At 44.4% G+C, this 11,698-nt stretch overlaps 1 protein-coding gene across 5 annotated transcripts in view; it reads left to right on the forward strand.

Moving 5' to 3' along the window:
• Positions 1-11,698, forward strand: part of dennd1b (DENN/MADD domain containing 1B) — a 73,337-nt gene that overhangs the window by 57,359 nt on the left and 4,280 nt on the right. For 4 of the 5 annotated variants that reach the window (XM_048976109.1, XM_048976112.1, XM_048976111.1 and 1 more), the window contains 7 exons: positions 1,609-1,699; positions 2,272-2,312; positions 2,905-2,973; positions 3,065-3,121; positions 4,104-4,187; positions 10,718-10,788; positions 11,475-11,685. In XM_048976109.1, coding sequence (XP_048832066.1) covers positions 1,609-1,699; positions 2,272-2,312; positions 2,905-2,973; positions 3,065-3,121; positions 4,104-4,187; positions 10,718-10,788; positions 11,475-11,685 — 624 coding nt within the window. The remainder of the gene's footprint in view (positions 1-1,608; positions 1,700-2,271; positions 2,313-2,904; positions 2,974-3,064; positions 3,122-4,103; positions 4,188-10,717; positions 10,789-11,474; positions 11,686-11,698) is intronic. The other variant, XM_048976110.1, reaches the window with a different exon arrangement.

Here is an 11,698-nt window from a genome sequence, read left to right on the forward strand (position 1 = left end):
GTTCTAGACTCATCTTCGGAAATGTGCTATCAGTGGGAACAGCCTCTGATTGTGGATGTCAGCCGTCAGTGCATCTTGGCAGGCTGACGCTTTGAGGAGCTCTTCCCCTAGTAAAGCGCGCAGCCTTAAACCGGATGTGCACCAGATGCGCCTTTGTGCCGGGGAAAGAATTCGGCAGTTTATAAAGCTGTGCTTTGACACTCAGCACAGGCGTAACCTTCCCGGAGAAGATAGTGACCGGCAGTTCAAAGACATCCCTTCTCTCCCCTTCTTCTGCAGTAGCTCAGGGTTCGTTTATCATTGCCGCCTCCGTTTTTTTTCCTCTCATTTTTATAAGAGAGAAGCATGGCCCCTGGTTACCATAGACCGGTCTGATCATGAACTGCAGTCCTACCCAAAATAGACACGCTAGTAGCAGTCTGCTTTCTTTGCCCCCCCCCCCCCCCCCATTTCACCTTTGCTCACATTGTCAGGAGACATCTTTCGGCATGGCAGTTGGTTATAGATGCACCATTTCACCACAGTCTCACCATTGGCCAAACTGATGTTTCAGGTTTTTTATGTTATAATTTGTAACCTCTTATTCCGATTTTCTTGCATAAAATAATCAAACAGATATTTGTAAATCCAAAGACACGGATGAAACATTGCCATGTAGTTACACCCTGAGTGGGTCCTTAATGTCTTGTGACCAGCTTACGTAGATTAAGCTGGTCACTCTGCTGATCCAATGGGATCATTGGTGATGTCTGTTAAACAGCTAACTCTGCCATCTATTGTTGCTTTATTTTATGGCCTGTTCAGCGTTTCGGCCTGCGATATGCACGTTTCCCTGCTCATTTTTATTTGTGTGTGTTCTTTGTCCTTTAAAGCGCAGTTGACCTTGGACTCCGTCCATGTGGGTCATGTATCTCTCAAATTATGCCATTCCAATAAGCCTGCAGACACGCGGCGATCGCTGGCAGTGGCGCTGTGAAACAGCGGCTGTTTTTCCCAGAGAAACGTGCCATGTAGTCCGTTTGACTTCCTCTTCAGTTTTTTTTCCCCACCATCCATCAATGATGTCTTTCACTTTAGTAAATGTTTTCAGCGAGGGAGCCTGCAGTGGCTTGTCCCTGGTTATACCGGCCCGCTCTATATTACCCTTAAGTTTATCAGTCCCAGGTTTAACCCTGTGACTTGCAGCAGAACAAATCATTCTTCATATTATAGTAATACCCAGCCACCAATCAGAAAGGGCTTTTTTTTTTTATTGCCGTGGTAAGGCTTCATTTCAATTAAAGTGTCTTATTAAAAGTTAACGGGTCAATGAGTGTGTAATAATCCATGTGCGAGTCTACATTTTAAAGGGGGAAATCCTCAGCGGTAACATCTTGTTTATTTCATGTGGTTTTGTCAGCTCTTCATAGCACAGGAGGACATGAGGCCTCAGAATGCATGGCAGGCTGTCTGGAAACGATGTCCCGAAACTGGCAGCTGTTGTGAATTTTGATGTGTGTATGTCTGTGTCTGTGTGGACCCCCTCAGTGTGTGTTGTACAGGTAGAATGAAAAGTACCCCCCCCCCCCCCCCAATAACATTGATCTTCATTTTGTTTCACGGCTGCAGTTCATCGATGGCAGGCTGGCGAAATTGAACGCAGGGCGAGGCTTTACGGACATCTTTGAGGAGGAGATCACGGACGGGGGCTTCTGTGGGTGTGAGTGACCACATTCCTGCTGCTTTGAAACACACAAGCCTGGATTTTTTTCCTTTACCCCTTAGTGTATCATTGCCTTTTTCCCCTCCAAGAACTCGTTCTTTCCAAAGTCCAGTATTTCCATGATTTTCACCGATTAAGGATTTGCTCTGCACACTGCGATGTGATGACAGGGTAGTAACATAACTGCAAAATCAGAATTTTTTTTTTTTTTTTTTTTTACCAGAATCTTTTTTTTATTTGCCAAGTACAGAGAAGTACGAGGAATTTCTTTTGGTGTGGGTGGGTGGTATCATGACATAAGCAAATTAAACATGCAACTAAACATTTATAAAAGATACACGGACAAATGAGTAGAATAAGGCGAAAGAGAAAAATTACTGCTAATTACTGCTTTGAACGTAATATTAACACCTAATCCTGCCATTTCATAGACACCCATTTCATTCCGTTAGATGAAACTGCATTATCAAATTCCTGGGTGGCTTTTGGTGTCCCGTTCACAGACATTCTCACATTTTGTGTAACGATATTTTGTGCAGCAATATTTAATTGTATGAATTGCATTATAGCTAATTCAAGATCGTATCAGCAATGGATGCAAACGGTGAAGGTAAGCAGTCTGGTCTTGGTAAATATTGCATGTTTTATTTATACATTAGGTTAATTTTTTAATTAAGTATTATTATTTGTATGTATTTAATTACTGATTAGTATTAGCTTGGTACCCTTCCTGATGCATATTGTGTAGTAATGTGATACATTTTGACATGAATACTCTGTTTATTGTCTGAGGCACATTTGTAAAGTACATTATATCACATATATTGTAATGTGCTTCAGCAATTGATTTGGTCTTTTACGACCACAGACATAAATATGCACATACTCTTGACAGGCAGGTGGGTCTTCTGTTGAAACAAAAGCATAATCCCTCGATTAATGGTTAAACAGCGAGGGCACACTTGGGTCTCAAGCTTCTCACTCACAGGTTCCCTTCCCGTGGTAAAACAGACGTGTGTAAGAAAGTGTTTTCAGTAAGAGGTGTTGCTGGGGTGTGAACATGGCTTTGTCTCCAATATATTTGCCATTTGAAAGAGAAATCCTGGGGTTTGATTGTGCTTTACCAACTCTGGCTTGTGTTACCTTGTAATAGCTGATGTAAGATTATTATGTTATTTTTTTTTCATTTTTCTGTCCCTTAGAAAGGGGGCGCTCTCATAAACACTGCTGTCACAAAGGCCAGTCCGGCTGTAAAAACTGTTTACCGATACGTAAGTACCTCTGCTAGTCTCTGCCACGCCAGCCTGGGTTCTGTTGTTTCCTCGACATAGCTAAGTGTATTTCCTTTTCATCGGAACAAAGGCCAAGAGCCACGCCAAGCAGGGAATAAAAGAAATGAAGAGCAGGCTGAAACAAAGGGTGAGTCATTTAGATCAGACCATTTTTGGGCCGAACTGGGTACCAGGGCGCCTACATCGTACCATACACTTGCATAGTGAAGCAATCAGGCTTTCACATTTGGAGTTTGCTTAATGCTGTTTTGTCTGCATTGTAGGCGTCTGGCTGTAGTCTGTCATGTCGTCCTGACCCTGCAAGGCCTTTTATTGTTTGCATATTTTATCAGTGAGCTGTCAGCTCTTTCAAAGCTCAGGTTTTCTTAAAGGGCTGAACCATTCGATAAGGCAACTGCAGCTCAAACTGCCAAGTGAAAGGGTTGCCTTCCACACTTAATGGCACTTTAATGCAAGATCTCAGAAGTTTCTTTCATGGAATAAAAGAACTTGCTGCCTGGATTCACTGTAAAAACAAACAGGCACACTTTTTTTTAAGTGGGAACTTTAGTTTTTATCACTGATTTTATTTTTACTTGTAGATTAGAGAAATTATACAAACATTTGATACATTAGATCACTGTCTTAAATTAATATTCCCTGTCATTCCCTGTAATATTCCACTGGGTGATTATATCGATAAAGTATCACGATTGTGAACCTTCATAATGTCATCAGTTTGAATGTCGTGAGTATCTTGATATAACCTAAACACTTGTTTTCTTGGATAATATAATGCCGTATTTTTATGCAAATTCCATTTAGATTTGAGTAGTTGTTGGCATAATTTATCATTGTCAGTCCCGTGCTCCGTAATTATTAGTGCGACAATTTGGTCATCATAGTCAAAAAATCTCAAAACCGCCTGTCATATTTTGTGTGTTCCACATGTGAATATTAGAATATCATGATAAATGTGGATATTGTGAACTTCTCTGACAATTTGGTATAATTTTTAGGGCATATCACTCCTACTCCTACTGTGAATGATGTTAACCTTGGACATGATCTAGACGCGGTTTATGCTGATGAAGGGCCTCACCTCTAGCTTTTAAACTCTGTTTGTGCAGGATGATGACGATGGTCCTGTGTGTGTAGGCTCTCCTACCAGCACAAGAAGCCTCTCGCCCAAGCGGCTGCAGAAGAGGAGTAAGGTGAGCTTACAAAGAGCTGGAGATAAAAGGATGAAGAGAAGACACGTATGTCACGAGAAGTTTTAGGGGAAACAAGTTGTCTGCTGAAAAAGCAGCTGGAGCTTAACAGCAGTTAAATCCTTCCTGGGGAGGCGGCCTGACTGACGGCTCCTGCTGAGGTGGCTGTCTGGCCACCCCTGCCTGATGTAGGTTGGCCTCCCAGGCACTTAGTACGGATGGCTGGGGTCCACGCCTTCCAGAGCCATGATGGATGTTCAGGGGTGGCGTTTCACATGACAGACAGGTAGTCATTCCTGACAGACAGGTAGTCGTTCCTGACAGACAGACTTGCTGATAGTGCTTTAACTGCTGTTTTCATGTGTTTTACCAGTTTGAATATTTTGACTCTTGGCATCAAGACTTAAGTCCCTGAGTTTACAAAGTGGAAGTTCAGTTCACTTTTGACTACATGGCGCTCAACCCTAGAAAATTGCCCACAAAGTGTGACAGAAACATGGAGGCAGGTGTGATGAAGTTAAAATCCGGTAAACTGGATAGTATGAGATCACGACTTCCTGCTTGGCTTATCCGGGGTGTGATGTTAGAAGCCGACGCCGGGTTGAATTGCACCTGTAAACTGCCCATGTGCCGTGCAGCTGGTCCTGGCTGGTGAGGGTAGCTCTGTCTGTCAGCCGTGCTCCAGTGCTAATGGCCTGATCCCTTGGTCCTGCCCCGATGTCGCGGTTCTTCTCTGGCAATTTTCTCGATGTCACGCCCCTCCCCACAAAAGGTGCTGTGGTGTGACCGTGCACTAGGGAACGGACCCCCCCATCTCCATAAATAATTCCAATTCTCAGCTCCCGCGAACATCGACGCAGCCTGAAAGCGCTGCGTGTTGTTGGAGTCGCTGTCTTTTCACCTTTGTTGTAGTTCAGGGCACCGCTGTTTGTGGATGCAGGTATTGGTGTGTTTGCATATTTGTATTTTCGCAGTACTACGCTTGTGCTTTGTCCGTTTTTTGGAATAGGCTGGTTCTGTTATGCTGAGACAGGAGAAAACCGTAACATTGACACGAATAAACAATCTCCATAGGAACACTACACGTTAGCAGATGTATTTTGACATGAAAGGTATGGGCTGGGCAGTAGGATAGACTTGACCGGAAAGATGTCTCTTCCTTAGTGGGATCTGACAGGAGCTTTACTTGTATCAAAGACAGTAGTTATAAACCCAGCTCTCCGGGTAGAATCAAATTCAGGAATATGGCCCAAATGTCTGGGTACGCCAGAAATATAGTTGCAGCTAAAGGAGATTGTCAAGACAACGCTTAGTAGAGTGTATGGCATAGAAGATGTACGGTAATGACATATTTAAAGCAGTGTTCCATATTTTATTGGAAGTATTTAAATTAACAGATACATTGTCCTTAGGATTTAATAGGCAACAGAAAACAGATCAGTGGATCTGAATAACCTCTTCCGGAACCACACTAGTTGTCTATTTGCAAACAAAATAACACCACTAGCTGGCTAAAAGGCTTGTAATATGTGTCTCTTTGGACGACTGCATTAATTATGGATGAATAAAGGCTCTCGATCAGAGGTGATGTTTGCAGGGCAGTCTTCGCTTAGCGCGTGGGGATTGCAGGGAGGAGTCTTGTTTGTGCGTTTCCTCCAGTTGTAGCCTTCAGTTGTATCATAGTGAATTACTGGACTTGTCTCTTAGATATTTCCTGTGCTTTGATGCTATTGTCCCAGGTTATTTTGCTGTGGTATATTCTCTCTCACAGCAGAAATTGTACTTTGTACTGAATTAGTATTTAGTTCTCATTATTTTATTTCACCATTTTAGTGGAGTGAGCCCTAAGTGTAGCCGTTCCTTTGTTGCGTGTGTGTGCCTTCTCTGGCCCGGGTTGCTCTCTCTCTGGATACATGACCAATTCCCTCCCCCCCCCTGCCGTTCTTGCTGCCCTGATCTAGAAGTTTTCCCTCTTAATTAGTCCCGTTATTGCCTCTGTTGTTGATGGCGCTTAAATAAATGCCAAAAAAAAGCATAGCTGCAAAGGTCTTCCAATTAGGCTTTTCACTGGGTGACCTGAGCCCTTCTCGCTTATGCTCTGCTGCGACAGATCGCGGCCAAACGTAGCGGTAACGGGGCCCTGGGGATTCCGGCCGGAGAGCGTCTCCCATCCCATCCCATCCCCAGCTCCCAGGGCCCTGTTTTTGTGTACATGGTGTGTTAGGTGCGTTTACTGGCAATGGCAGAACCCCACTTGGATCGAAATTGCCTGAATGAGTCACCTTTTGTTATTTGACTTGCAGCGGCAAACCTGATAGACCCAACAGGCAGCTGGAATTTAAAAGGCGGAGAGATTACCTTCAGATGTAGCCACCCCCCCCCCCCCCTCCCCAACTGAATATAAATACAAGCAGGTTTTTGTAGCATTGTGAAGATTCCCTTTCAATATATGGTTGAGCACAATTTTTTCAAAATTAATTTTGCATACTCTGTGAGGCCTAAGTTTGCCAATAAAAAAAATCATGTTGACATTTTTCAGATGTACACCATCTATTAAAAGAAAAGCAGTCATGCTTTTAAATAATGTAGCATTTGATCCTGCAAAATATGCTCAGATTATATTATAATTGCAAAATGCTTTCTTATTGCCAAGTTCTGAGGTAAGACCTCAATTATGAAAATAATTTATTTTATTTTTATTCTTTTGGTGTCCCTCCCCCAGAACTGGCAGTAGTGTTTGGATCACGGGGCCTTTTCTTATAGAGAGAGCCGTCTAAATTTGAATCCTGTTAATGAAATTATCCCAGTGGGCTCCTTTTAGTCCCGCACCACCCGTGGGGAACGGCAATATGTGAGCCCGAGCGGGACGGCCGCGGTGGGCCACTCCAGCTTCACGGAGGCGCTGTCTGAAAACAACAGATGGATCGCCCTGAGCCAGGGCCCGCATACCAGCTCTGCATATTAAAGCCGATAAGCTCGCTCAGCTCACTATAATTCCTACAAATTCCGTGTCCTGCCCCGAGTACAAAGCATCGTCCGGCAGCAGGAAACAAAAAGCATACGCTTGCTGTTCATTCACCATTTGTTTGCTGTATGCCGCTTGTTTGACCTCTTATTTAGTTTCTTTTTACCAACTTGTGTAGTGTTACCGTTTGGTACCTGAGGTCTTAAGCTATGGACCAGCTATCCTGTAAATTGTGTTTGTGAATATCCATCATTAAACGCGAGATAAATCTTAGGAAATTTGGAGTAAGAAAATATTTTACGTTAAAAATAGTTCGTAGTGCCACTGATTGGACAAAGACGAATGCTTGTTTGCATCTGCATGTACATGTGATGTGCTTAACATGCATGTGTAGTACAGAAGCAATAATGGACTGTCTCGTTCCCTATGCTTTCTGGCAGAGGGTCTGAATTCATTCATTGGAGCGGTTCTGCAAAATGGATGGATGGGGTGTAAAATCATTACTTAACAGCTTATCAGTTTTCATATTTAAGAAAATTTTGGTATAACACAGGTTATGTTGTTGTTACGTTGTTGTTCTGTGCACTTTATAGTTCGTCCCGTCCTGTATTGTTTGTCTAATGTACGCAAGGGACAGTGGGAAACGTAATCTCGATATCTTTATATGGCTAGTACATGTAAAGGAATTGACAATAAAACTCTCTGACTCTGAAAATAAGTAAGTTCATCCTTGTCTCCTGTTACCTATGAACTGGCAAGATGTATATGCAACAGCATAAGCTTTGGTTCTTTCTTAATACCTAAGGCATTCTGGATTGGGAGCTTTTGGTGTAGAGGCCAATTTTTGTTGCTGAACAGCATTGCCATGTTATTAGCTGTGTTTTAGTCACAGGAGATGTTTCGGGGGGTGTTCGGGGGGGGGGGGGGGGTGTGCGGGCTTTGTTCAGGAGGTGTTCCGGGGGGTGTTCCGGGGGGTGTTTGGTGGGGTGTCCGGGAGGTGTTCGGATGGTGTCCGGGGGGTGTCTGGGAGGTGTTCGAGGGGGTGTTCGGACGGTGTTCGGATGGTGTCCGAGGGGGTGTTCGGTGGGGTGTTTGGGGGGTGTTTGGGGGGTGTTCGGACGGTGTCCGGGAGATGTCCGGGGGGTGTTCAAGGGGTGTCCGGGAGGTGTCCGGGAGGTGTCCGGGGGGTGTTCGAGGGGTGTTCGAGGGGTGTCCGGGAGGTGTCCGGGAGGTGTCCGGGAGGTGTCCGGGGGGTGTTCGAGGGGTGTCCGGGAGGTGTCCGGGGGGTGTTCGAGGGGTGTTCAGGAGGTGACGCAGCACTGCGAGGAAGAACTGGGATGGGTTCAGACTGAGTGTTGTGACACAAAATAGACCTGGGAGGACTGTCACTGCTGCGATGAGTCAGCTGGGTGTCGGGAAGCTGCCACACAAACGAAGATCTGAACTGTGTTTAATGCCCTCTGGTGCCAGTGCTCCAAGAATGTTGTCGGAGATGTTTCCTGAAGCCGCACACTTGCGAGGCAGCGATGATCTGTGTAGCACGTCTGTTTGCCGTACGGATTTAGATGGCTGTTTATCGTTTTTGATTTGGCGGGTGCTTTAAGAACAACTCCGGATTTGTATCAACACTGCCCTCTGCAGGCAGTCATAATTTACTACACCATGCTGGACCCCTAATTGCTGCTGCTGCTGCTGCTGCTGTTGTTGTTTCTTTTCCCAAAGTGACTGAAAAGTCTTACCGCTTGCAGACCTGACTGCTTTATGGGTGTGTCTTGACCTTGAACCAGCTACTGTCAGGCTGCGATTTGGGTGAAATGCTGTGACACCTGCTTCCCACAGTCTCCTAGGTTAGCTTTTGGTTGGTTGGTTTGCTGATCCAGCTGAATGCTCAGATCAGTAGTACATCTTTACTAAGACCTATTGTTTCTGTGTATTTTTATTTTGCTAATATATATATATATATATATATATATATATATATATATATATATATATATATTTCATATCAAAGTGTGTATTTTATTGTAAAGCTAAAATTATGACCAGAATCAATCAATATCTCTGGCTTAGATCTTCTTAATTATACTGTCAGTCTTACATTTTCAGGTTTTCTTTTCCCCAAGTTTTTTTAGTACCTTGGCCTCATTTCCTGTCACTTTTCCATTTTCACCATTCATCATTAAATTACTCCTAGCATGAAAGAGGGGCCCTCGCTCACTTCAGTTGACTGTATTCTTACACCGTGCCGTTGCCAGTTACTCCAGAGCGCTTAATAAAGATTTAATGAGAACGGCATCCTAAGACTGGCATAACCGTTAATGTTATGTGCTAGTGAAAATCAGATGGGGCAGAAGACGACAGAGGAGAGGAATTTCTAATGAGATTAGGCCGCCTTATTCTCAGACTCGTACAGTGTGTTGATGTTAATAAGCTTGTCATCTCATTAAATAATATTGAAGTAATTAGAACCAAAAATACACTCTAATCTCTATGAAATAGTATTATTCAGAAGAATGACATTTAGAATAAAAGAAAGAACATTGCACATTAATGAAAAAATGCTTTAGAAACTGTAATGGTGTCTGAGAATGTATCAGGACTTCGTGCTGCTTATGACAAACAACGCTCTGCGGCTGTGTGAGTAATCCTCTTCATTGTCACATGATGCTTTGAACAATACGGTTTACAGTTTCATTAATGAAAAGGACACAGGGGGCTCCTTTTAATGACCAGCCCTATGCCGTCCCCTTTGTGTCTGCCTGAGCCATGTGTCCCAGGCCAGAAGTTAAGAGAGTAAATGCCTGTAAACGGTGCGCGCCGTTAGTGTCGCGAAAGACCTCTGGCTAATTGAAGCCGACAGCTTTTCGCAGGTGCACTTCCAGCGTCTGCTTGGAACCGAGAGTTATGGTCCTGACACAGGAATCCATTAAAACGATTCTGGGGTCTGGACTCTAAAACCCCCCGTAATCGCTTTTCATTATAGCTCCCAGCTACTGCCAATGAGTTTGGAACATGTGTTATTGTTTACGTGAGCGGCGAGAGCCGCGAGTGCCCTGTGCGCACGTCCCCCAGCTATTTTTATGGGGGGGACCGCCGTTAACCCTTCACACAAGGCACACTCCGCGCATGCCGCAGTCCGTCTTCGCCGCTTGCTACTGCGGCCGACACTCATGAGGCAGGATGTCATTCAAGGCCGGGTTTCAGTGTTGGCTGACCGGCGTGGCGTTTGCCCCTTGGCATCGCTCTTAATGGACCCCCCCCACCCCTCCCCAGTGGTCCCCAGATCGGGGGTTGGAAACTGCCCACATTTGGTGATGGCTTTTGACAGTGTGCTGAATACCGGTTTATGGGCTGGTTTAGTGGCTGCCCTTACTTGGGTGTATTGATGATAGGAGCGTATGTTTCTGTGGTGGAGGATGAATTACAGGCAGACGTCTCACGTCTGTCTCTAGTGCTGCACTGATAAAGCTGGAGTTTTCTAAGGATCTGTTATTGTTATTGAAATATTTAAAATGGCAGATTCACTTTTTTAAGACACACCCTGTTTTTTCTCCTTCAAATTTCCCAGCATTACTCGAAGTTCCCCATGGGCTGTTCCGAATTCGCCCTAGATGATGATGAACTGGACACAGCCAGCAAGTAAGTGTCTCGCAGCCCCGCGAGGGTGCAGTTGTGAAGTCCCAGTGATCGCTTTCAGTTGTGAAGTCCCAGTGATCGCTTTCAGTTGTGAAGTCCCAGTGATCGCTTTCAGTTGCGAAGCTGCATCACGACATGAATGTCTGTGCGATATTTATATGCTGTAAGGTTTTCACTCCACAGATGATGTTTGACAAACCTAGATTAGAATCCACATTCTTATTTTAATATGCCTCTAAAAATCACAATCTGTCTGACTTAATTGACGTTAAATTGCAGGGTCATAAATATGCAATTTCGCAATTGACGTGCAAAGTACTCTCTGCTCAAGTGTTGCGTTTTTTATTCTGTTGGACTGCAGCAGTACATTTCTAACCTCAATGTATGATCTAATATCCAGTGCCTTGTAAACTGACAAATTAAATCAGTTTTGGTTTGTTAAAGTATCCTCTAGGGGTTGTAAATTCATTCAATACAAACTTTTAATCCTTATAGTTTCCTTTGTCAAAAAAACTTAACTAATGTCGCCATCTAGTGGTGTGTTCGCATGTATTCAGTAACAGATGCAGATACAGGCTGGATTTTGAGTACGATAGCATCACGTGTTACTTTTGCTTGTAATTACTGTGCAAGTGAATTGTGGAATGCATGACCGACCATGGCGTTCTGCCTGCGTTGACGCTCCCCAGGATCTCCTCTGAGGATAGTGCAGACGTTCCTTCACAGGACAGTGACGACTCGTACGAGGTCCGCTCTGACTTGCAGGATTCCGGTCAGATGAACTTGCTGGAAGAGATTCTGGACACCCTGAGCAACACCAGCCTCGACCAGGGCAGGCTGTCTGGGGCCAAGAGTCTAGATTTCTTCCGGTCTATGGATGACCTCGACTACAAGGTGCCGGTGAGCCCATTTC

This window comes from Brienomyrus brachyistius, chromosome 15 (assembly GCF_023856365.1).
Source record: "Brienomyrus brachyistius isolate T26 chromosome 15, BBRACH_0.4, whole genome shotgun sequence".
Taxonomy (NCBI): Eukaryota; Metazoa; Chordata; class Actinopteri; order Osteoglossiformes; family Mormyridae; genus Brienomyrus; species Brienomyrus brachyistius.